The sequence below is a fragment of the Parambassis ranga genome, chromosome 22 (assembly GCF_900634625.1).
Source record: "Parambassis ranga chromosome 22, fParRan2.1, whole genome shotgun sequence".
NCBI lineage: Eukaryota > Metazoa > Chordata > Actinopteri > Ambassidae > Parambassis > Parambassis ranga.
Genome location: NC_041042.1, coordinates 4,764,597 through 4,790,008, shown reverse-complemented (window position 1 = coordinate 4,790,008; position 25,412 = coordinate 4,764,597). Strand labels below are relative to the sequence as shown.

At 42.2% G+C, this 25,412-nt stretch overlaps 3 protein-coding genes across 3 annotated transcripts; 1 reads left to right on the top strand and 2 right to left on the bottom strand.

The window, feature by feature from the left end:
- Nucleotides 1–235: 235 nt before the first annotated feature.
- Nucleotides 236–13,741, bottom strand: LOC114427529 (gamma-aminobutyric acid receptor subunit rho-1-like). Its single transcript, XM_028395640.1, has 10 exons — nt 10,736–13,741; nt 6,656–6,706; nt 6,455–6,561; nt 5,740–5,807; nt 5,435–5,658; nt 4,738–4,820; nt 3,927–4,067; nt 3,400–3,552; nt 2,421–2,617; nt 236–1,797 (listed from the first exon to the last, which is right to left on the bottom strand). The coding sequence occupies exons 1-10, from the start codon at nt 10,840–10,842 to the stop codon at nt 1,495–1,497; spliced, it is 1,434 nt and encodes a 477-aa protein (XP_028251441.1). The 5' UTR covers nt 10,843–13,741; the 3' UTR covers nt 236–1,494.
- A 387-nt stretch (nt 13,742–14,128) lies between these two features.
- On the top strand, nt 14,129–22,973 carry tonsl (tonsoku-like, DNA repair protein). The gene is made up of 28 exons (XM_028395508.1): nt 14,129–14,409; nt 14,493–14,588; nt 14,863–15,005; nt 15,103–15,286; nt 15,377–15,506; nt 15,618–15,789; nt 15,875–15,989; nt 16,077–16,228; nt 16,382–16,534; nt 16,635–16,760; nt 16,929–17,124; nt 17,220–17,275; nt 17,374–17,463; nt 17,574–17,646; nt 17,730–17,893; nt 17,971–18,094; nt 18,193–18,434; nt 18,517–19,003; nt 19,089–19,294; nt 19,928–20,034; nt 20,107–20,263; nt 20,359–20,437; nt 20,514–20,821; nt 21,120–21,291; nt 22,043–22,218; nt 22,305–22,378; nt 22,462–22,595; nt 22,675–22,973. The coding sequence occupies exons 1-28, from the start codon at nt 14,385–14,387 to the stop codon at nt 22,872–22,874; spliced, it is 4,341 nt and encodes a 1,446-aa protein (XP_028251309.1). The 5' UTR covers nt 14,129–14,384; the 3' UTR covers nt 22,875–22,973.
- A 993-nt stretch (nt 22,974–23,966) lies between these two features.
- gnly (granulysin) lies at nt 23,967–25,178 on the bottom strand. Its single transcript, XM_028395878.1, has 5 exons — nt 25,123–25,178; nt 24,952–25,037; nt 24,720–24,797; nt 24,486–24,640; nt 23,967–24,217 (listed from the first exon to the last, which is right to left on the bottom strand). Exons 1-5 carry the CDS (start codon nt 25,169–25,171, stop codon nt 24,121–24,123), a joined length of 465 nt encoding a protein of 154 aa, XP_028251679.1. The 5' UTR covers nt 25,172–25,178; the 3' UTR covers nt 23,967–24,120.
- Nucleotides 25,179–25,412: the final 234 nt, after the last annotated feature.

Sequence of the window (25,412 nt, the reverse complement as noted above, 5' to 3'; positions counted from 1 at the left end):
TGATGCCTTCAGGGACGACTGACAAAATCTGTGGTCACAAATTAGTATTTTGTTGACAGTTCAAGTTACTTTTAATGAGCATCTGCAAAATAAAAGCAATTTTCAGCTCCGCATTTCAATGCATTGATATTTGCGTCATGTATTACATGCAGGAGATTTTGTTCAGCACCTACAATCAGCTCAAATGAATTCACATTTTCGGAAAGCAAAACATTTATTAAACATTTTCCCACATATATAACATGTTTCATTAGCTCTGTCATAAGTAAAATATCTTTGAATATATCTTTTTTTTTTGCCTAAGAAAGTATAAAGTTGATTTAAGCTGAAAAAAGACGATAAAACTAGCAACTAACGAGTCACAGTGAACCTCAAAGCCTCACAACACCACACAGAGGAGATGAGCTTCAGTTGTATAAAAAAAAAAAGAAGAAATAAAGATATTTAAAAAATGTTCATACCATCAATCAGTGTTTGGGGTTTACTAAACATATATTTTTACATTTGTTTTTGTAATAGACTGCATTATTTTTTTTTGGCGACACACAAATGCAACGCAGTAGCTTGACAGAAAAATAAAATGACTGCATTGATACAAAGTTCACAAGGAAATGTAACATAAACTGAATCATACTTACATGCTGCAAAATAAACTTCAAGAGTGAAAATAATCTGAACTTTCTGAGTTTTTAAAAGTTATTATTTAGTATTTTTGGACAAAAGAACTCCTCTTGTGTGTATGTACAATACAGTATAAAGGTCCGGTCTCCAGGAGACAGTTAGCTTAGCTTAGCATTGAGACAGCAAACAGGGATAATTTAACAAAATGTTATCAGCATGAAGAAAAGAAGGTAGCACTTCACTTTTCTTCAGATGCTTTTAAGTGAATTTTCCCTTGTTTGCTATTTATGCTAAGCTAACTTGCGCCTAGTTAGAGCTTTATATTGAATAGACAAACTCTGTATGAGGGCTCTCCACGTTGTTATCTAACTAGAGAGAGAGAGAGAGAGATAAAAACACATTCTTCAAAATGTCAAACACTTTCCTCTGAAGGTTTTTAGCTGGTGGTTGATTGTCTGGTTTGTACGCAGAGGGAGGGGGGGTATGTTCGTACGCTGGCTGTGCCAGTCAACGCCGCTCCGCTTTACAGTTCACATTTTCAGCGTTGAAAGCGTGCTTAGAGTCACTGCATCGTGAACTGAAACAAAGCTGCACTGTTTGTGCGCAGTCAGTAATATCCAAACAGCTTTCCATCAACAACGCTATACATACAACATGAAACCATGTACATCAGATGGAGTGATGGTCCCGTTAGCTCATTTTTAAACTCATCAGTTTAAGTAAGTGGCTGGGTCGAGAAGGCATTGGTCACCCATCTTTGTCAGTGGTCCCCTTACGAAAAGAAATGAGCAGTTTCTGTATGAAACGCATCTCGACTGCTCTTGTGCAAATGAGCCGAACTCCTCACAGCACGTTGTAGCCTTACATCCCAGATTACAGGTAGATGGACCAGTAGATGATGTTAAAGAGGATGTACGCTCCAGGAAAGACGACCCTGGAGTACTTGTCTATGGCGTGCGTGTCTATCCAGATGTTCACGTAACCTCTGGATGGCTTCACCTGGCTTGCGATCTGTGGGTCGTTCAGTGCCACTTGGGCCAGTATTCGCTCTTGGCGGCCACCATTCTCTGGCATCCCATAATGTCCCGTGGTGTTGGCATCTATAGACCCGTAGCCAGTAATCTGGGGGTCGATCATCATCTCGTCTGGGTTGCCAATGCCACAAGTACACGGCAGCTGAGCAAACGAGATAAGAAAAGAAAGATTGATTTCTGAGAAGTCATGAGATAAACAAACAGAAATCTGTCTTTAGTTTCTTAAAGGTTTCACGTTTTTCTACACACTCACTCAACTTTAGTATAAAACATTGATAGAAGGATGTTTGTGCTGGAAATGTTCCTCGGGGTATGTGGGCAATTTGGCTCCATATGCTGCAGCAGTTGGCAGATGAAGAATTGCAATATAGTGCTCAAGCTGTAGTCCCAGAAATAATTCGCTATAGCCTTGAGAGCAGCTTAAAGTGAGCCAATTTAGAAAATATTTATCTGTTCATTGGAAATGCACATAAATTATTAATTCATGCTTCTACCACTCAAGAAATATTTTAATGTTTGAAATATTTTCATATAAAAATCAGGTCAGCCTTGTCTGTTTTGACATAAAGAATGTTATTTATCCTTCTTTTCACTTGAAGTGTTTTCTTTTAATAAGAAGAGTGGTTTTAAAAGTTTGAACTTAAATATTAGAGCTATAAGATGTCAAGTTTTCACAAATTTATGAAGATAAAATTCAAGAATTAAACAAAAAAAAAATTACAGCTTACCACAAGCAAAAATACAATAAAGAAAAAAACCACTTACTCTCTCCCTCAGCTTCCTTTCTTTCCTCTCCTGCACGGTGGAGAGGTAGTTAACCGCCGCGTACTCTATCACCGACAGGAAGACAAAGACAAAACTGACCCAGAGGTAAATGTCCACTGCCTTGATGTAAGAGACCCGCGGCATGGAGGCGTTGACCCCGGTGATGATAGTGGACATTGTCAGCACTGTGGTGATGCCTGAAGGGGAGCACACACACACAAACATTTACCCAATCCCTGGGCTGGGAATGTCTAATCTGCATCTATAAATTTCATTTAATTTAAAAAACTGGACAGGACTGCAGATGAGACGTCAATATTCTGTTTATTTTGTGGCGCACTAATAAATGTGCTCCCAGCATGAGGGCTGAGGGCTGAAAAAGTTTGGTCTCATGGGATGTTTACCGGGGAGGAAAGAAGTGAAAAAGATTGTTGTGGGATCCAATCAACATGCCTCTATAAATAATCATGTTTGTTTGCCTCTAAGTTAGTCCGCCATTTTTGGTCCAGACTCAAATTACTCAACAACTGAGTGATTTTGAATGAGCATCAGTGGGTGTTATATAGGGCAAATCCTGAGGGTTTTGGTCTTTAATCAACATTTCTTTAAGAACGATCACATGGTTGGTTGATTATTCGGGTTGATTGGCAGGACTTAGCATGCTAACACATGGGAAACTACTCAAATCTCAGCATTTTAGCAGGCTAATGTTAGCTTTTAGCTTCACTTCTGTGAGTTTTTGGTAGACTCATATCATAGCTTAGTTACAGTTGAAGTCCCATGAGTAGATTTAGCTCTTTAAAAACTGCTAAATGCACCATGTAAAGGACGTACAGGTCCCTAATCATGCATGAGTCACAATATCCCCAAAAGCTGATGTCACAGAAAGGTCAGTAGTTCAGAACCCTACAGGAAATAATTAGTTTACTCTTTCTCATTTTCTTTTTTAAAATTTTAGTTGGCTATGGTCATCCCGTACCTAGCGGTACCCTGGCAGGCACGGCCCTCCGGTCGATCCAGAAGGACACCCAGGACAGCATGACCATCAGAGTAGCAGGGAAGTAAGTCTGCAGCAGGAAGAAGAAGATGTGGCGCCGCAGGGTGAAGTGGATGTACAGACGATTGTACCAGCCTTAGGAAAGAGGAAATATCACCATTATACACGCATTGTCATGTGTTAGCCGCTGATATAGCGTATCAACATTTGAAGCAGGGGATCCCAGCTATTCTGGCAGAAGAAGATAGGACACAAAATCCCTTTTATGCTTCAGGTTGCTCTTGCTGGGAAGTGATGTGAATAAAACGCAGGGCTTTCCTGCAGTGCACAAGTGGTTGTGGCAGGAGGTGTGTAATTTTTCTTGGAGTAACATTTAAGGGACACTAATTTCACGTAAGAGATGAAATGAGAATTGAAATCGTGCTTTACATGGATGAGTCACACTCATTTATATATTCAGTTCGCTTTTGTGTGTGTATTAGAAGTGGACGTGTTGTGGATTACAGCACCTGTGCTGCTGTAGAAAGCCAGCTTGGTGGTGGTGTGAAATTTCTGGATGAGGAACTGGGACAGAGATATTCTGTCGTCTGTGTTGAGGGATTCGTTTCCTTTCTTCCAGTACAGCATCAGGTCATCATCTGTGTATGCATCTGGGAGGGGGGGAAAAACATGTAGTGAAAGTGAGTTAAAAAAAAAAAAAAAAAAAAAAAACCCTAAACCAGGGCACGATTTACTATGAACAAGGCTGCATGGTAATGTGAACAAAATGTGTGACAAAGAAGATTAAAAAAAATGAAAACTCCACAGACCCGCTAGCTGTCCTTAGAGGCTGCGATGTTCATGCAGCCTTCATCACACACACCCTATGATTCTCTGAGTCTTACAGCTTTACTGGTGAGTTATGGGAACAGTGCCAGAGGAAAGGGTGTTGAAATTAAAGCACAGCATTCTCTTTGAAGCATGAATGAGCTTAAAAACTTTCATGGCTACATATATCTGACACTTCATAGGATATCTGGGGTGTAAATTTGACATTTTGGCCTCGGGAGGTGAAAGAAGAAAGCTCATGTGGAGTGTCCAAAATTGATTTTCTTTGGTGTACAAGCAGCATGAGGACTACAGAGGAATTTAAGAAAAACACACAAGAAATCATCCTCTGAGACAAAGGAGATCAGAAAAGGGGAAGGTAAGTGATACAGGACATCCTCTGCCAGGAGAAATACCACAGCATTACAACTAGTTTAGTTAAATATCCACCCATAATAACCATCTCTGCAAAAAAAAAAGGATGTGTGTCCATATTTCAATGAACCCACTCACAGCTCTCAATCTCCAGGGAGCAGGTTTGGGTGTCCAGGGGAAAGCGGCTGAGGTCCATATTGCACATGGCAGTGACTGTGACTCTGCAGGGAAAAACATCCATAGTAAATAACATCTATGAGGGCAGAGAGGTGAGAATAATGTCCAAGTTCATTGCTTCTTAAAGAGCCAGTGCGTGGGATTTAGTGCCATCTAGTGTTTGCAAATTGCAACTAAATATTACTATCTCTTCTATTCTATGTGTGGCAGCCATGTTTGTCCGTCCTGGGCCACTGTAGAAACATAGTGGGCTCCATAAACGTGACTTGCTCTGCTATGTATTAGTGAATGGCTCATTGTAACTACAAAGACTAGTTACTGGTGATGGTAGTTAAATAATACATAATAATAGCCTCAAGTCAATATTTTTTATAATGTTTTTATAGGTTACTCCTATGTTTTCCAAAGAGTCATTGCAAACCCAATTTGGTTTATGTATTGCAACAAATTTCTGCTTCCAATTTTCAGAAGCTGCTGCAATCTGCCGTGAAATTAAACTCATCCAGTTTTTTATGTCTGTGTTGAAAAAAGCTTTTAGATAATGTTTTTCATTATTTGTACGTTACAAAAAAAGAACTCTTTCTTTCTTGGGTACTGTATTAAACTTTGCATTTTAAGGAATTAAATAAGGAACTGGGTTTTGAAGGAAGCTGTTTACCTGAGACTGTACAGCACGTTGCCATCAGGATAAACCCTCAGCATGACGTTGTCCGTGGTGGTGTCGTGGATGAAGGAGCGCTTGGAGTGGACAAAGAACATGTCGGGGACCCAGATTTTCTTCACCAGTCGACTGTCAAAGGTCATGCTCTGGTTGTTGGTGCTGGGAAACGCCAGCCGCTCGTCCTTCCAGTAGTGACGCAGGTAGAGCGTCATGGTAAAGTCCTAAAACGGGGGGAACCAAAGTAGGCTAAGTCAATGTGGCAATGTCATGTTGTATCTGTGTTGCATGTCCCTGGGACTTACCATATCCACCTCAGAGATGGTGTCCAGACTTTCAACCTGAACATCAACTCCAACAGGAATTGGAGGACCTGAAATAAAGTATGTCAAAAAACATGTGAAGGAGTGTGTGTGTTTTTGCTTTGTGTGTGTAAAGTAATCATCATGAGCATAACATCTGTGAACTGAACAATCAATCACACAAATCTGTATCAAGTGCTCTCGCCAGGGTCTGTCGCTGATTTGTCTTTGGACCTATCATCCTCATCATCATCATTCTTTTCCACTTCAATCTGAGAAGCAGCTGAAATCTGATGCTGCCCGGATTCATGGCTTGATGTTTTTCCTTTTCCTTTTTTTTTAAAAAATATTCTTTGAAGTACAAACAAAACAAAGATAAACTGTATATTACTACTATCCTCTGTAACAAAAGCCCGTGTGCCTTTATCTAGACTTAATCCTGCAGCCCAAAAAGCTGCCATCAAATCCTTCTAATATACACTGAGGCAAAAGACGTGTATTAACGCTCTGCGCTGAGCTGCAATTGGAAAACTTGAGCTGGCAGCTTGCATTGGACGGTGTCATAGGTCTTCGAGAGCTTATTGCTTACAGGAGCAATGAACCCTGCACAGATCAGCTGCACTTGATGACTAAGGCTGCAGCTTCCACAGCTCAGACCGAGCTATAGGTTTATAAACGACAGCAAACTCTTTCAAATACTGTAATCTCAGCCGCTGACCTCCGAACGCTGGCCTCATGGTGAAATCATGGTCGTCTATTCTCAGTAGCTGCTCTGATTTTGTCATCAGGGATTTTGTCATGTCTGGACTTCGTTTGTAAATGGGGCTGTAAATAAAAAAAAAAACAAGATACACATGATTACAATGTCGAGCGCACAATAGTTAAGAAAAGACATTTTAAATTCAATTTTTAAACTTGCCTCCCAGATTTGTGACCTCCACCCCCTTCCATTCTGGTTTCTCTCCGTGACCTGTTTATTCAAAGCAGCATGAAAAAAGGAACGAATAATAAAAAGGGAATATATGTAACAATACAATAACATTATGCACATGATTTGTCTTCATTTGTTTTTGTAAACATTATAATAATATAATTTTTCAAAATAAAATGAACCCATCTAGAAACACCTCTGCTGTAGTTGCCGCTTTTATTTTGAAATTATTAGCACCCTCCTAACGGGCGTAGAGTAGCAACAATAACTGTGGCTTTTGTGTTTTTGTTTTGATGGTCCTGACTTCCTAAAGAGATGTAGCATATCCAGTTACATCACACTTGTTTTTATCCACAAAACACACAAAGGGCAAAAGAGCATTTTCTCATCACATCCAATTTTAGCCAAGCCAGATCTTTTTTTTTTTTTGTGGTGTCACTTTCTGAAAGCGCTGCCTCTGTATACTTTTTTTTTCTTTTTTTTAAGGCAGCATTTTCAGGGCACAAGCAGCAAGCGAGAGAGGGCGAAATGATGAATTCCAAAAACCCTAAAATGGATTAATAGAGTAGAGCATGCTGTGACAGACAGAGCCAAATCCCTGTGACAACCACAGAGCTGCATTAAAGAAATACTACCACAGAAGAAGAGAGAGAGAGTGAAAGAGATGAAGGGGTTGCACAAAAAAAAAAAAACACTAGAGCAAAATGAAACTATAAGAAGAGGGTTTCAGTGGCTGCTGTGCTCTGATGGGCAATGTGTGCTACTCGTCTGTGGCTATCCAGCAGCTGGTTCCTAATCCTCTTGGCAGAAATACCTCTCCAATCCCCCCTCTCTCTGCCTGCCTACGCCACTCAGCAGACAGCCTGTCTGCTCTCTGCTCTGCGTGGCCCGACATCGTTTCTGTTGTTTTCGTGCAGCCACACGGGCCCTGCACGCATAGATTGCCTGCAGGGCCCTACATTGGGGTTAATGGGCCAGATTTTATGCAGAGGTTATTCCGGCTACTTTAATATACACTGACCTGCAAAAACAGGTGAAAAAAGTAAATATGGGTTAAAAGGGATTAAAGTTAAAGCCATGACCCAACAGATGGATGCCATGTAACGTCAGAATTCTGCATAGTCTCATAGTAATGTTGTAATATTACATTGATGGCACAGTGGCAAATATAATACTTTCACAATAAAGGTTCAGAAAACAGAAATCTAAATTTAATCACATTTTTTCCCTACAAGTCCAGACATGAGACCAGTTGTGGCATTTTGAGCCTTGTTCTTGGTAACACCACAAAGCCTTTGGCCAATTAGGGGCCAGAAAAGGACTCATGTTCAGGCCAACCATCACTTGGTTGTCTGTCTCACAGCCCTAACCCTGACCACCGACTCACAGACATCAACTAAAACTAATAGACCCCTGCATGGTACTGGAGCCTCAGTGTCCTCGGTTGAGTGATGGACCCTTAACTTTCTCCTAGTGTGCCCACAGAGACAATTAGAGCCCCCTGACATGCCAGCTAGACCTTTTTGATCGCACAAATCTCGCAAGAATCCAGCTGACTAGCACAGTAACAATTGCGTTTTTGACTTTGGGACCAGTAAATCTGGTGTGACACTGGGTTGCCTCATCTCACCAGCTACCCTGCTTTGGCTGCCTTGCTTTAGCCGATTGTGTGTGTTGTTCTGCATATTTACGCTTAACAAGCTGTGCCTTGAAATTTCCTCGGTATAAAAACAACAAGATAGTTCTCACATCATCTCATTGTCAGTCAAATTTCATCCACAATTCCTACTTTAAACTTCACTTCTAAAGGGCTTCTTCCTCAGATGTTTTCTTATGTGGGAGTCGGCTGCCCTAAACAAATCCCCCCCGCCCGCCCTCCCTCTCCTTTTCTCTTCCTCCACAAGGAGGCGAATGAAGAAATATAGCGACGACTTTCACAACCCACACCAGCAGCCACCCGACTCGGTTTTTGCAATTTCACACTCAAGGGGAAGAGGAGGAGGATCAGGAGGAGGAGGAGGCGGGTTGGAGTGATGAGAAACAGAGAGAGGAAGAGTTCGATTTCAGCATAAGTGTATGAGATTTCCCCCTCTTCGAGAACAGAAATGAGATTTACATGTGATTTGCATTCACACGATGTGCATGTCAGAGGAGAGTAGACTGATGTGAGAGGACTTTTAACTAGTTGCAACACACACACAAAACACAACAAAACTGGCAAAGCAGAGACCTGATAACGAGGCGACTGGTGTTTAAAGTAGCTTTGAGCAACTTGTGCTTTCTGTTTTCACAGATTTGCTACTGATGATTACGATTGTGCCCGTCTTAACTACTAACTTAATGTTAGTAGGAATAAATATTTAACCTTCAACAAAACAGAATCAAGTTACAACAGACTGGCTTTACCCTGAAGTCTGACATTTTGTCATGTTATTCAGAAGCAGAAGGTATTTTCATGTCAAGCATGTTCATTTGACTCAGATGGATGAGCATGTTCAGCAGATGCCTGCTTGACGTTGCTTTTGATCTATAAATAACAGCAGTTATAGCATGAAAAGTGATAGTGTATCTAAAGGCAGGGGGGGATTATGATTTGACAGGGTTTGTTGAATATATTAAACGGATGCATATCATTCAAGGCTGATAGCATTATGAGGCATACAGCGCCGTACTTTGCCTGCTTGGGAAAGTCTTATCATCTTCACCAGAGATTAACACAAACACTGATTCTGACTTGAGGCTACTGTTGGACTTTGTATTAATAATTCGACAAGAGAATTGTGTTTTAGTACAAAAACATGCTAGAAAGAGTTTTTTTCATCTTTTTTTTGTTGTTGCTGAAAATGTATTACTTTCAGCAGGTATTCAAAACCTCCTTTAAAATGAAATAAACAAACCCCTTTTCCATTATTAAAAAAATCCCAATTTTCCTTTTGTAGCATCTGATGTGACAAAGCAGCTTTTCCTTCTCTTATGTAACAGGACAGTGGATATTTTTGGATGCTGTTTAAGAAAAGATAGAGTTTTTAAAGTCAGCATTAAAAAAATCTTTCACTAATTTGAATTTAATACATCAATGGATTACCAAGTGAGAAAGCAGCTTTCAACAGGTGCAAAATTCTAATCTAAAATTCCATTTCATTCTCACTGCTTTGTGAAAGTTTCAGCTTCCTGTAGCTTGCATTTTAACAGAATTTTGCATTCGTGGTGTGAGACGTGCGTGTTTCATGTCTCTGTAGAACTGTAGAAAACAATTTGTTGTTTAAGAACAAACTTTTTTTAGCCTGTTTCAGAAATTAATCATCATTTTGTAAGTCATTGTTTTATTAAAAAGGTGAAAATACACTGATGGTTTGGGGTTGTCGGATGTTTTAGTAATAAAACAATAAACAAAGAAATAGTCAACACATGAATTTAGTCTGTAAGTGTAACTTGCAGCTCTGCTTTGTACAAACCAGCACTGAACACTGTGATACATAATATAACAAAGCTTTTTTAAATATCTGTGCACAATATGTGGCACAGTGATGTATGTTTTGTAGTGCAACTGTCAATCAGCTACAAATGAGGGGCTGCTTTAATGGTTCTCAGATCTGGTTCAGTCCTGACTAAAACATCTGATCCAATGGATGCATTAAGTAGGGAGCAATTAGCCTAAATAATCACCTGAAAATGACAATGACTACAACTGCTGCAGGCAGGGAAAATTCTCATTAACTAGCCTGCAGCAGTTGTGGGGCAAGAGAACACAGCATTCGGCAGTAGTGCATAAATAGATGTGGGGATTTAGGTCTCCCTCTCTCTCCACTCTCCAATTTGCTGTCTGAATAAGTCTGTTTTCAGAAGGGTGGAGGGAGCAGTGCAGGTGACACAGGAAACACTGGACAAAATTGTGTGTACCTAAAATAATGTCTATATAAAAATAATCAAGTCCATGGGGAACAATTAACTTTAACTCAATTAAATTAACTACAAACCAATTAATGAACACAATTTGTATTCTGTTACACAATTAAAATATACACAATCTTTCACAGAGTAGAGTAGAGTATGTTACTTTGGCTTTACCTGCTTTGTTTGTAGGTTTCCAGCTTGTGACCTCTCGACTGGACCATCTTCCCAGCTGCACCGGCGAGCCAAACACAGAAGAGCACAAGGACAGCATCCACCTGCATGTTTCACATTCCCCAGAGGACGGACCTCTCCTGTCAATCAGAATATACTCCCCTCCAGGGTTTGGAGCACTCTGCCTTCCTGAGACATTCCCTTTCTACAGCACCAGAGCCGAGAAGTGGGAGAAAAAACAGCAACAGCAAGCAGCAGCTACACTGGGCTATTCTACGGCCTGAGTGGAAAACATCCTACGGTGCTTAATCTCCACAGTGGGAAAAGCAATTTTGACTAAACCCATAAATCCTTGAGCGTCAGATGGTACAGATTTGATCCCTCCAGCGGCGGATGCGCCTGCCTCTCTGTGCTCTGCTGTTCTCAGATATCCTGCACTCTGATGTGCTCTACTCCACTTTGCACCGCCCAGAAACACCAATTCTCACAATGATGCAGCATGCTCATTTGTAAGGTCAACGGTTTAGAGACACAGAGAGAGACGCACGCAGACTGAGACGAAGCCGCGTGTTTGATAAAAAGGCATTCTCTTCTCCTGCTGCTGTTTTGAGTCTCAGAATGACATTTACCCATAATTTAAAAATGATTGCAGGATTTATTTATTTATTTTCGCTTGACTGCACAGGGGGGGTTTTTGTTTCTGCCTGATCTGGCAATTTTTCACAGTTTTTTTCCTCAGGGGGTCTCAGGTTTGGGAATATTTTTGGATTACCCCCCCCCCCCCCCCCCCAAAAAAAAAAAAAATAATCACACAAGTATATGTGTTGTTGGCACGATCTGCATAGTATTCCAATAACAAACTATCACTGATACAAAGCAGACAGCATTCCCTTTTCCCTAGATCATAACAATGAGCCTTCCCATTATCCATTTTCTTCAAAAAGAGAATACGTCTGCTTAATTTAGCAATACATCAAAGGCTGCATGGCTATTTGTCCAATAAAACGTGCTGCCAGTCCAAATAAGCCAGTCAAAAAAGGTCTTAGCTGTGACATCACTATCCGCCAGGCCATGTGTCGCCTTTTTTTTTTCTTTCTCTTTTTTTTTTCCCCAGACTGAACATTTGGATTATAAGATCATGAATTTGGGTTAGCTCCATCTACGTCAGTCTAAAAACCGGGTGTAACTAATGTGAGGCATTGTTTGTGTTTCTGATTTACGGATCCTTTACAGTAGTACTGTCAAGTGAGCAAATCATGTAACAGCTATGCAAAAACGCAGCAATTAGGAGAATATTTTCTGCCATACTGTAATTAGAAAAGAAATTATGATGTAAAACAAACTGTCAAACAAGCCCCTGGAGGACGCCGCTGGCTTTACACTGAGTGGAAAAAGCATGTTGTCACCACTAATGGTGAATACGTAAAAGATGCTTTAGCCTCTTTGCAGTATGTTTTCATTCTGATTTTACTTTGACTTTTTAACCCCTATATGCTATTTTTTGACTGTACAAAGCCCAAGATCCCCAGGCGGAGGGCTTTTATCTCTTCCTAAGGCACAACTAAAAAAACCAGAGGTGACAGAGCTTTCGCAGCCAGAGCCCAGAAGCTTTGGAAAACCCTGCCTGATGAAATCATGTCAGCAGATTCAGTAACTTTCTTTAAATCTCGTTTTAAATAATGCTTTTATTCAAGTCCTGCTGTCTTTATTTGACGTTTATTTTTCTGTAGAGTTGTCCCATGCCCCCTGATTTAATGTTACATGATTTGTGATCTTGCTTGTTTTATTATCCATTCCAGTAGTTTATTTTGCATATAGTACGTTTGTAGCACCTGTGACATCCATCTACACACAGTGAGGAGGATGTCTCACTCTTCTTAATAACCATCCATCCGCTCTAAATTGAACCATATAAGATCCATGGCTGTGGGTAAAGATGCTTATACTAACAGTTATCCGATATTAGTTAAAAGAAAAGTGGTTTCTGCTGTGTTCTCATGGCAGCACTCTCACTGTTTTCACTGCAGCACATGAAAACATGTTGAGCCTGAGTCATGTTAAGACCTGGCTGCCCAAGGAAATAATCACTGGATTAACATGTTGCCATCTATATTTAATAAGCCCTGCCTGTGTGTATCAGTTTTAATTTTTCATTAACATTGACTGGGCCTTGGTCTGCGAATGAGAAAATTCACACACAACTTATGTGGTAATTTAGCACAAGCATCCTTTTCAGGCTTTCAGTGGTTTTTGTGCGTCTGTTGTCTTTTGTGGTAATTTTGTGTCTTTTTGTGGTAGCTTTGTGTCTCTTTTTAGTTGATAGGCATCTTTTCTGGTGTCTCTTTGTGGTAGTTTTTCATCTGTGTTTTTTTTCTTCGTGTTTGTTCCATGTTTGAATATATTAAACTAACAGACACACACTACCCTGTAATAGTATAAGGGAGCAAACACATTGTCATCTGGAACATTTGGGTAAAAAAAAACAAAAACGTGTTGCTATCCGGTTGGTAGGTGTGAGCTTAAACCACTGAACAAACAAAACAAGAGTGTGATTAACATTTTCCTCACCACAAATTTCTATAAAAAAAAGTTTGCAATAAAATACTGTGTATTTTAGGGTGAACACATGGCTGTTTGAGGTTTAAAAGTTTGTCAGAAAAAAACAGACACTACCTTTCATCATGGAGGCCAGAGGATCAAGACCAAATATGCACAAGGGTGGGTCATTGTGGTTGTTTAAAATTTAACGAAAGAAAGAAAAAGCTCCAAATAAAAACAAATTCTAAAAACTCAATGTAAAAAAACACAGAACACAGAGAGGAACAAGCAAGCTAAAACAGCTAGCTTTTTGCTTCTGGAAAATTAGCTAACAAACACATTAATTAAAACAACTTAACTATTAAATGAATGTACCTGTGTGACACGGCTTTAAAAACCTTTTTTTTAAACCACGTATTTTACCACGCTGACTTACCTAGGCCCACGCCACGCGCGAAAAACAGCAGCGAATTGTTTTTGTGACACATTATTGATGATATCGATAACTGTCTATTTGTTGTCAATCCTTTCCTGTACCGCTGCCGCGTCACGTTCTGACTTTAACCAATGAAAGGCCGCCGTTACGTATCTGCCTTTTTTGCCCTGAATTTCGTCTGGCAGACCGGCAGGCACACTCCGTTCTCATATAGTGGTTTATCCGCGGAAATGTCAATAGGTCAAAAGCTTTATGTTAAAGTGTGATAACAGCTGATGAGCGCTGGGAGCAGGGTTGGATTCATGACCTTTTAATCTCAGTGTTAACGGCAGGATTTGTGCCTGAGAGGCTACAATCAGGAAGAAGGAAACGTTGCTAGTGTACAGTGATGTCATTGGCTGATGCAGTCCTGGCGGGGCATTGTAAAAATGTACTGAGAGCTCAACGCTAAAGCATCGAGATCAGATTAATTTTAATATGGAGCACTGCTTTCTGTGATATCCGCCACGATCCTGTACATAAACGATATCGTCACGCATCATTGGACAGACAAAAAAAAACATGCGTCAGTGATGATGAAGTTTGATTTGTTTACTTGTTAGTTAGCAGGTGCTAAGCTAAAGAGACGCGCGCTGCCTCATTATTTACTCCCAGCTGTAAATAGCTAGCTGAACCGAGATGAGCACTTCACGGGAAATCAAACGTAAGTCCCGCTATACATACACAGTTTTCTTAAAGGCTTGGGTTTCCAATCCTTCAGTGTTTTCTCTTGTTCGCACCGTGCAGAGCTGCAGAAAGCAAAGAGTAAAGCCCAGGCTAACAACAACTTGAAAGAGGAAGCAAACATCTGCAATCAGCTAGGGGAGCTGCTGTCCAGGAGTGGTGAGTACAACTTGAAGCACTCCCACTGATCCACACTGTAGCTGCTTGATGATTGATGATACATTTACTGTCAGCTGAATGGTAGCTATGTATGTAAATTGTAATAATGCTTTACAAAAATACGAATACATTTAAGAACAGACCACATGATTAAGTGATGTGAAGACGTATTGTTAGATTTCCCAATGTCAGGTTACCCCATCTGTCTTCCTTACTGCACCTACACCCCCCATCCTGCCCCATGTGATAATGATCTGTCTTCTGTGCCTCTAAGGTGATTATGAGGATGCCATCAGGGAGCACCAGCAGGAGCTGGCTCTCTCCGAGGTGCTTAATGACGTGATTGGACGAGCTGTGGCTAATCGAAAGATTGGGGAGTGTTACGCAGAGATGGGGAACACTGACGCAGCTTTGAAAGTGAGTATTAAATATCAGCATGACCTGAGTACTACTTCTGATAATTCTACAGTGATGTACAGATGATACATATGGACTTGTTTACTGTCCCTTCTAGCACCAGCATCGTCACTTGGACCTGGCTCGGTCTGTCAGAGATCATGCCGAGGAGCAAAGGGCGCTGGCCACCATTGGTCGAACTTACCTCTTCCGTTATGAATCTGACCAATCGAGGACCAGTTTAGAACAAGCAGAGGAAGCCTTCAGGAAGAGTTTGGCCATTGTGGATGACCGTCTGGAGGGTGTGTACTTTATCAGGATTATTTTAAACTTTGTTTGTTGTTCTGTGCTCTTGTTTTCTTCAAATGTTTTTCATTGTTTCTTTCTTACAGGGTCAGTTCCAGGCCGAGAGATTAGTGAGATGAAGGCACGCCTCTTTCTCAATCTAGGTCTGGTCTGTGATCACCTGGGGGAGCCCAAACGCTGCAGCGAGTTCATCAGACGTAGTGTCTTCATTGCTGAGTAGGAAGACAATCCTACACTACACTACTAAGTCAAGAATGACTGTGTACAACACTCACTACACTTTATCTATAAAAAATGCTTTAACTGTTTTTTTTTTTCTTTTTGTAGGAAGAGCCAGTTGCTGGAGGATCTCTACCGTGCAAACTTTAACCTGGGCAACATCTGCTTCCGTAATGGTCAGCACTCTAATGCTGTCCGCTGCTTAGAGCAGGCCAAAGAGTGTGCCAGGAAGATTAAAGACAAATTCAGTGAGAGTGAGTGCTTTCACTGTATCGGCAAGGTATGAACCCCAAATTTGTATTTTTTTTTTTTGTCACAGTTGATTCTAGTGTCAACGTGTGTGTGTGTGTGTGTGTTGTGTATAGGTGCAGCTGTCTCTAGGCGATTTTGTAGCTGCTAGGCGATCTTTAAAGAAAGCTGTCAAACTGGGTTCCCAGCAGCCAGTGGACAGACAGGCAGTGAAGAAAGCCTTCAGATATGGTGAGAGAACAAGTTTGGATCTGTTTTTCTTTACATTACTTTTGCATTGTACATTGATGGCACAGTTTGTTTCCCCTATTTGAACAGCTGACCATGGCTGTAAACTTGAGGAAGAGTTAGGGGAAGATCAGGGCAACAGCCTGAGCTCCCATCAGGCTGTGGAGCTGGCAGAGCAGCTGGGAGACCTCTATTGTAAGGTTGGCTGCTACAGCAAAGCTCTGGATGCCTATCAAGCACAGGTGAGAACCATGAAACGATCACATCCCAGCTGTTTAGGGCCTAATATTGACTGCATTTTGACTTCTCCTCTAGTAATTATAGTACAATTACTACTACAACTATTAAGCTGAAAACATAGTGTGTAACAGCTTTTTTATTGCATTGTGGTGTAGCTAAAAGGAGCTGAAGCACTAGGAAAGCCTGCCAGGGAGCTCGCTGTCATCCACGTGTCCCTGGCTGCCACCTACACGGACCTGAGACAACACAACAAGGCCGTGGAGCACTACAGGAAAGAGTTGGCTTTACGGCAGGGCAGCCACGCAGAGGTAATGATGATCAGGGAGATATTTTCAGTGTTTTATGGAGGAAAAACCAAAATACTTTGTTGATTGTGAATCCACCATTAAGTACTTGTGTCTCTGTTAGGAGTGCAGCACATGGCTGAACATTGCTTCGGTTCAGGAGGAGGGCGGATGTTTCTTCGAGGAAGTTGACAGCTGCTACAGTACAGCCTTACGCTGTGCTCAGACATCTGGACAGGCCAAACTGCAGGTTAGTGAGAGCTCCAAATTCACATTTCACATTTACATTCATCCATTATTAAATTTTTTATTTAGCTTAAAAAGATTATTAAGATTTATAAGACTGGTACTGTGAAGGCAAAGCAAACATTATAAGATGTCTGAGATCAGTCTGACACTATCCTGAATGCTTGCTCAGAAACGTGTGCTGAGGCTCTGGCTGGCGTCCCAGAGACGGAGCGGCTCATCCAACACTGATGACACTGAGGCCAGGCTGCAGGAGCTGTGTGTCTCGGAGGGCTGGAGTCCAGATGGGAGTGACGGTGAGGAGGAAGAGGAAGAGATGGACAACAGCGAGACACTGGAGGACAGCGATGTCATCCTCTCAGATTCAGGTGCTTTCCTACACTGAACCGGTCTTCTGCCTTATATGATGTCCTCATAATAGTGGATTCTAATGTTGTGTTTGTCCTTTTTACATGGCTTCTAGATGATGATTTGGAGGAGTATGACAAGATTGTGTCAGGAAGGAGGAAGACAGGAAGGGTGAGTGGTGCATTAGTCATATATTATATACATATATATTACATATTTTTGTTCCACATTTTATTTTTATTTTATGCTATGCTTATGCTATGTCTTAGTGGAACAAGAGGAATGAGAAGGGCGAGACGTCTCTTCACAGAGCATGTATTGATGGAAACCTAAAGCAGGTCAAATACCTGGTAGAACAGGTAAGAAAGAACACAAAAACTAAACTAAAGACAACCTGGATTCCTGCAGTAAGGATACACAAAAAAGTCAGACTACGCGTGCATGACAAGATTATTTTTTTGTATGTCAGGGCCACCCAGTGAACCCCAGGGACTACTGTGGCTGGACTCCCCTTCACGAGGCCTGCAACCACGGTCACTACGGTAACTGATTGGCATTAAACAACTTACCAATCTGTATTTTTCACTGTCTTGTTCTGCACTCATCCCTTCTTATTCTGTCTCAGATGTTGTAGCTGTGCTGCTGGAGCGTGGCGCTAACATCAACGATCCCGGCGGCCCCTTATGTGAGGGAGTGACTCCTCTGCATGATGCCCTGGCTTGCGGCAATTTAACCGTTGCAAGATTTTTGGTAGAGCGAGGGGCTTCTGTCACAGTGCGCAACTCTAAGGTTTGTTTGATTAGATCTTTAACAAAACAGTCATCCCCATGTAACCCCATTATCATGCTTTACCTGTCCTCGTTCAGGGTGAAACTGCCCTGGATACCCTACGTCAGTGGCAGAAGACATACAGCAGAGAGCTGGACCAAGACACCAAACAGGAGTGCATCGCTACAGAGAAACTGCTGAGAAAGGCGCTCGCTGGAGGAGGTGAAGCTTTTACATCATTGTACCATGTTAGCCTTGGTTCAGTTTTTAAATCTGCTTTCTAAAACTTTGCTTTTCTCACTTATCTCTGCCGACCACAGTGCCTGCTGCCCCGGCCCCAGCCAAGCCTTTCGATGCCCTGCAGGACAGCCAGCTGTTTGATGCGGAGAACTCTGAGCCGCTGATGTCCACTGGGGGGAGCTGTTCCCCCAGCCAAGACTGGACCCGAAACAACAGGAGCACAGAGGCAAAAGTGGCAGCCACAAGCCCCAGATGGCGACAGAGCAACGGCTCAACACAGCGGCACAGAGCCAGAGGAACAGAGGCTGCTGTTCTGTATGGGGTAAAGACATGCTTTCTTTACATGAAAAATCAAAACTATACAAGCAGAGTCAGACTAATTTATACATGTATATATTCCCCAGGCTAACAGCAGCTGCTCAGATGACAGTGACTCTGATTGCCCGGTCAGGCCTCTCCATTCTGTCAGGCCCAGACACAGTTTTCTTGCAGCCCAGAGACAAAAGGAAGCACCTCAAGACAAAGAACCTGCCTCAGTCCCCAGCTCAGGTCGAGAAAGTACCAGGGAGGCCCCTGCAGCGTCTGTTTTTGCTAGAGAAGATTACCACAGTGCCATACGTGGCCTGGGAAGCGCCAAAACTCTTCTCCAGGGTATCTCACAGCCCCAGTTCTCTAGCACACCAGCTGTTTCATCCAGCAACAAATCTGCTCTAGTTCCAGAGAACGAGTATGTGTCTGACGACTGGTTGGAAGATGATTTGAGGGAATTCCAGCCAAAGAAAAAGAGGAGGCTTCAAACGGAACATGACAGCACGAGGGGGGAGGAAACAGCTGCGTTTTCTGCAGCTGCGAGTCAAAACAAGCATTCTAGCTCTAACACAGCCTGCAGAGGTAACGATCCTGTGTTGCTGAGTTTGTTGTTGCTCCACACTGCTTTTTAGTTAAATTCACATTCATTATGACCTTCTTCTTTCAGCTACTGCAGTTCCCTCCTCCTCCAGCAGGAGTCTGTCTGTGAAAAAGAATGGCTCACTGAAGCCACACCAGGTCAAAATGACTCAGATGCCAGGGATGGTGCGGTTGGGCAGACGGGAGGTCAGCAGATCACACAGCCCCAACCTTACAGATGATGACGACATGAGACCGGACACACCCCCAGCACCCCCACAGATACACATTCTGGTCAGAAACCACTTGTTATATTGTTTCCTTCCTTTCCAGTGAATCACAGGTGGCGACATAACAAGGTGTTAGTAATGAACAGTCCTTTCTTGTAACAAAGTCTAACTTCAGACTAGTTATTCACGGAAACACAGTGGACAGTTACTAATGACTCAGCACCACCAGGGGCCACGAGTTGAACATGATCTGTCCGAAACCTGTCTCCATTCTTGATTAACTTTAGACAGTGATGAATGTAGCTGCAAGTGAGAGCGGGCTGATTCAAGAAGGTGGTGATCTAAAATTCAGATTTATGTCAGAATTTTGCATCAATCACACAAAGCAGTTTGCAGATCTCAGTTAGTATTTACACACATTGCATACCTGGAAAGGAGGTCATACTCTGAGGGTGCCAAGTCAAGTGAATAGGGCGGTTGAAGGACAAGGTTGAACCCATATGCCTGGACACTGGACCACTGTGTGACAGGGTGTTGTCTATGTGGATGAGCACTCCTCTTGCAGTAAGCCCCTGTAGTAGCCTGACCCTGATTGTATCTCTCACGTTTTTTTTTTACCTTAGTCCACAACTACAAGGCTGTATTTGTCATTCTGGTGGAAGAGTCTGTCTCACATTCTGTTGTTTATATATTGTAGCCTCCTGTTCAAACTTTGGTTGCTCCCATGCCCACATCACTTCCTCTACCAATCAGAATGAGGGTCAGAGTTCAGGAAGATGTCTTCCTCATCCCAGTGCCACAAAGGTTGGTACAACAGTTAATATCCCAGCTTTGACCTTAAAGACCACATTAATGGATTTGCGTGTTGTGTTCCAGTGAGGCAGACTCCTGTACAGTGTCGTGGCTGTGTGAACAGGCGGCTCAGCGTTACTACCAGAAATGCGGCCTCCTGCCTCGCCTTTCTCTGCAGAAGGAAGGCGCTCTGCTCTCCCCACAGGATCCGCTGCTGGCAGTCCTGCACACCAATGAAGAGGTGGACACAGACAAATAAATAAATAATAAAGGCCTGTCTTAGATGTGTTAGACATATTTTAGTGCAGGATATGATGGTGTGTTGTTGTATTCCAGGTTCTGGCTGAAGTTTGCTCCTGGGATCTCCCTCCTCTCCCTGAGCGCTACAAAAAGGCCTGTCACAGCCTGGCAGTGGGTGAGCAACACACACACACACACACACATGTGCTTACACTTCATGTTTTCTTATAATGTGATGTGTATTCCTATAGATGAGAACAACCGCGTCACTCGCCTGTGTGAGGCTCAGGATGGGAGTTCCTCTGTGTCAGTGTGTGGCCTCGGGCTGGCCTCCTCTTCTCTCACCCCCCTCCTGCGTGCTCTAAAACTTCAGGCCAGCCTCACCGAGCTGCACATTTCTGGAAACCGTCTCCCTGACAACCTTTTCCCTGAGCTGGTTGCCACAACGGTCACCATGCCCCGACTTCGGCTGCTGGACGTGTCTGCCAATCGCATTACAGGGGAAGGGCTAGAGAAAGCTGTGAACACTTTGAAAGGACAGAACCACCCTGCTTTTCCAGTAAGCACAGGAGTACACAGATGTGTAGCAATGCTGTCTCTGTTAACACATTGGTTTACTCTGTACCTTCAGCATGACAAATGATTGTACAACCCACAGGACTTTCAACTTTTCACACACCTTGTGTTGTTGATAATTGTTCTTTTCAAATCTTTCATCCTGCAATGTTAACTGAAGTGTCAACAAAAGACCACAGTGTATAAAGCTTATCACGCACCATGCTCATTTTCTTATCAAATTAACATATTTAATGCAGATTTGAATTTATTCAATTTAGTTTTGGTTGTTTCCATCATAGTGTCTGGAGGAGCTCGACCTGAGTATAAACCCACTGGGCGATGGTGTGTCTGAGTCACTGTCCTGTCTGCTGTCCTGCTGCCCACTCTTAGCCAAGCTGTCTCTGCAGGCCTGTGGTCTCACTGCTCGCTTCCTTCAGCAGCACCGACTGCTGCTAGCCAGCGCTCTGACAGGTAACTATCTAATAAGTAGAGGTGGGGTTCACTAGCCAAATGTGCTCACTCATTTGTAATTAAAATCAGCATAAAAGCCAGGTTTAATAAAGGTAAATGTGAGTCTGTGGGAAATCCAGGAGATGCTTACTAATTCACAAACTATACTGTGTAAGACATTTATACAAGTTCGCATGACAAGAAACGATGTGTGAAGTTTCGGCCACATGGGTGGAGAATGTGTCATTACCACAAAGTCTTCAAGTCTGACATTCACATACATGGATGACACCTGTGCTTTTAAAAGGATTCTGAATAATTTTAAAATAGCAGCATCTTGTTTTAGAGAGGTCCAATTTAACTGATGAGAAAATTCTAATCTTCTCCCCTTATGCAGTGTAACATTCAATTGAATTTTATTCATATAGCTATTTTTACCATCAGAATTGTCTCAGGGCGCTTTACAGAAACCCAGAGCCTGAACCCCCTTAAGGGCAACAGTGGCAAAGAAAAACTCCCTTTTAACAGGAAGAAACCTTGAACAGGACCTGACTTATATCCTTCTGATAGCTGGCTGGGTGAAGGAAGAGAAGAAGAGGTAGACAGGACAGAGAGGATGAAAGAGAGGGAGACATGCATGCAAGAAACATCATGCATTACAAACATGACAGGTTGTTGATGTGGTCAAGCAGGCTGAAGCTATTGTATGGATGAATATATCATCAGTTAATAAATAGTAATGAAAATATAATGAATTTCAATTATCTTTCAGGCACTGGCCACCTGAGATCAGTGTGCCTATCCCACAATGCACTTGGCTCCACTGGCTTTGAGCTGGTGTTGAAGACTCTGCCCCTTCACTGTCTCACACACCTGGACTTGTCTTCTGTCTGTCGGGGTCCTGCAGATTACCTGGCACTGGAACACCTCACTAAAGTCCTGTCACAGGTTTGAGTCATTCATGTTGTGTCATTACAGTGTAACGGTACCTGCAGTGTAGTGCTTTACAATGAAGGCTTTTTTTGTTCTCATAGGAAGAGTGTTCTCTGACCCACCTGAGTCTGGCAGCAAACGGGTTGACGGACAGTAGTGTAGCCACCTTGGCCAGGTTTGTGTGTGCTGCTGCACATTTTTGTGTCACAGCATCTGTTACCTCCCTCTGCAGCTGTTTCTCCTTTTGTTTTCTTCCAGGTGCATACCGACATGTCCGACCCTGCGGAGCCTGGACCTGTCAGGAAACCCATCTGTCACCTCAGCAGGCCTTCACAGCATCCTGGCTTCCATCAGAGAGGCTTCTCGACCACTGACACTGCTAAACTTTCAAGGTATGCGTAGAGAAGGTACAGATACCATGTTGGGATTATGCTTATCCAGTGTTCAACAACTGAGGGAATTCACACACAGGTTGTCAGGTGTCCGGCCCCTGGGACAGTGAAGTTCTGGATGGTTTGTCAGAGCTCGTCCAGGATCTCAGACTCTGCTCTCAAGGTCTAAACAAGCTGGACCGACAGGCCTTAAAGCACAGCTGGGATAACAGCAGGTCACGTGGACACTTCCTGGACCATCACAGCAAGTGCCTGCTCTCAGCTGCAGCCTCTCTGTGAGCAGAAAGTTACAGGTGACAGGATTTCTTTATCACTGACAGTGAATTTTGTGCCATGGTATATAATGAGTGTTTTTTTTTTTAAAACCTTAAGGCATTACACACTAAAAAATTTCAATCACTGCATGGCACCCAGAGATTCTGTGTAAATAGCTGTGTATTTGTACTTCTTATTTATACACACATGCTTTTGTTAGCAGTGCGTTTGTGTCATGGTGGGTCTTAACCCTCTTTATTATGTGATTTGATTTGGAAAAAATAATTAAAGTGACTCTTCATGTGTTCTGTCTCATCATCATCACTTTTTAGAAGCTTTGTCTGGATCACATAAAACCACCGGTGCCTGTGGTTTCACAAGTTTTTTTCTTGAGGTGAATGAGCTTTGACAGGAAAGTGCACCCCCATTCACACCTCAGGGGTTACAGCAGTGGCCCAACGGTGCACAATGCAAAGTTATAGAGAATAGAGAATGTATTTATTTTATTTTATTTATTATTAGTTTATTTAAAAGGGGACAGTGCAATTTCAAAATACACATGATTGCACGGTTTAAAAGCCAGAAGGCTAGTTTTCATCTGTAGTCCCACTGGCCATGATTTAAAAAGGCAAAATAAGCACACATACATATACAATATAGTACAAAGACAAAAGTTATTATACAATTTAAAAGATACAACATTTAATCAAAACATCATAACAGGCTTATCCTTTAGTGTTGGCAGCTTGCTTTTTTCAAGTCTTTTGAAATTGTTTATTGGAGCAAAATTGAATTTTTGGCTACTTCTGGTTCTTTTGTGTCATTAACATTGACTCATGGGCCCCTGTAGTCAGCTGACACCCACCTTCAAGGGTGAGAATTTGTTGTTCTTTACACAGGAAGTAAGATGTGTGTGTGTGGGGGGGGGGGGGGGGGTGTTTAATCACATGCTTATTTTCCTTTTCAGTTTCTTAGGTGGCTGTCTTATGATGCCTAAAAACTGTGTGAACTGTTGAGAAAGTTTAATAACAGCAATATGTCTCATTGGTGAGACTGAGGTTTCAACAGCAACCACAACACTGTTTTTTTGTGATGAAAAAAAATCCAACCACAGAGTGTGTTTTGTGAATTTTATTTGATGCTTACAATATAGAGGTGAAGTTAAATTGATACAAAAATGCAAGTCAGAATTCCAAAGTCATGAAGTGAATGCGGAAAAGAAAGCAGAAAGAGAGCATTTGATTTTCAGTCAGCTGAGCTGAAGGTGTGACTAGTCGGTCACAACTGCAATTTTGATTTTTTCATCATTTGGAATGCGCGGATCTTCATTGTTCGGATAAAAGAACAGGCCCAACAACTCCTTTGGCCTAAAGAGAGCACAGCAGAAAATCAGGAGAAATTATTCAAATTCAATATTAATGATGGGAGAATTCCTATTTATATTTGTGCTGACTGGCCTGTATAGTGTAAATAATTTACTATATTGAGTTAATGCATGTATAAGTAAGTGAGCTGATTTCATCTACACTTGAGTGGTGTGCAAAATAACAGTAACCATAAATGGAACATTTTTTGCATATAAAATATTCAAACTCACGATTTAAAGAACAAGCAACATATACAGTGCTAACTCACTTGCATGCTTTCAAGTTGACACAGATGGTCCTCACATCGTCGGTGGTTGTGAGCTCCTCGATCAGCTCTCCCAGGTGACTCTTCACAAATTTGCGGCAGGCAGCTTTCAGCAGTCCAATTTCTTCACAGACTGCGTTCAGCTTTGCTTTCAGTTTCTGTAGGAGCAAACATATTTATATATCACTACTTATATTCTGACTAGATCTTGTGTTTCGCTGCTGCCAGATGTTTTACCTCTGCAGTGCAATTTTTTCCAACCAGTGTCTTCACTTTGTTCAAAGCCCATTTGCACGCCCAGCACAACCCTGGGACCTGCAGATAAAAGAGACAGACGCTGAAAATCAAAGTTTCAATTAAACTCTGAATTCAGGACTCTGGGCTTATAGGGAAAAGCCACACCAGCATGTTGTCTGATACATAGCTTCATTTAAATGTAATCAAAAATTCTTTCATTTGGCCATGTTACCTTGGATGCTTCCACAGATACATCTATGTCCACCTGCTCCTCATCAGCAATGTTGACTTCAATGGTTCTGCCATGGACTGCCCAGACTGTAGAGAAACACACCAGAGATGAACACCATACCCCAGAAAAACAAGTGGAAGCTGCTGCAAAGTAACATATAACAAGTCTGACCTGAGCATGCTGCCAAAGTGCACAGGAGGAGGACGGTGGACGCTTTCATGGCTGTAAGTGAGTGATCATGTCACAGTCGGTGTCTCTGTCTGTATTTATACAAGTTTGAGGTGTGTGTGTGTGGGTGGGTGGGATGAGTTTGGAGTTGGGGGGGTGGAAGGCATTTGTGGTAATGTGGTCTTCTGATGGGGAGAAGTTTCTAGTTTCACATTCCATCTATTGTAGTCTGACCATACCAAGAGATTCTTTTGAATCTTTTGAAGGTATATGAATTTCTTTCACCCATGTCA

Coding starts and splice junctions, on each gene's coding strand:
- LOC114427529 (XM_028395640.1), bottom strand. CDS start 10,842: ATGCAGGTGGATGCTGTCCTTGTGCTCTTCTGTGTTTGGCTCGCCGGT. Junction 6,707..10,735: donor GAAACCTACAAACAAAGCAG/GTAAAGCCAAAG, acceptor TTGAATAAACAG/GTCACGGAGAGAAACCAGAA. Junction 4,068..4,737: donor CTCCCTGGAGATTGAGAGCT/GTGAGTGGGTTC, acceptor CCCCCCTCCCAG/ATGCATACACAGATGATGAC.
- tonsl (XM_028395508.1), top strand. CDS start 14,385: ATGAGCACTTCACGGGAAATCAAAC. Junction 17,894..17,970: donor TCACAGTGCGCAACTCTAAG/GTTTGTTTGATT, acceptor GTCCTCGTTCAG/GGTGAAACTGCCCTGGATAC. Junction 18,095..18,192: donor AAAGGCGCTCGCTGGAGGAG/GTGAAGCTTTTA, acceptor TGCCGACCACAG/TGCCTGCTGCCCCGGCCCCA.
- gnly (XM_028395878.1), bottom strand. CDS start 25,171: ATGAAAGCGTCCACCGTCCTCCTCCTGTGCACTTTGGCAGCATGCTCA. Junction 25,038..25,122: donor CACTTTGGCAGCATGCTCAG/GTCAGACTTGTT, acceptor GTTTCTCTACAG/TCTGGGCAGTCCATGGCAGA. Junction 24,641..24,719: donor GAAAAAATTGCACTGCAGAG/GTAAAACATCTG, acceptor TTGCTCCTACAG/AAACTGAAAGCAAAGCTGAA.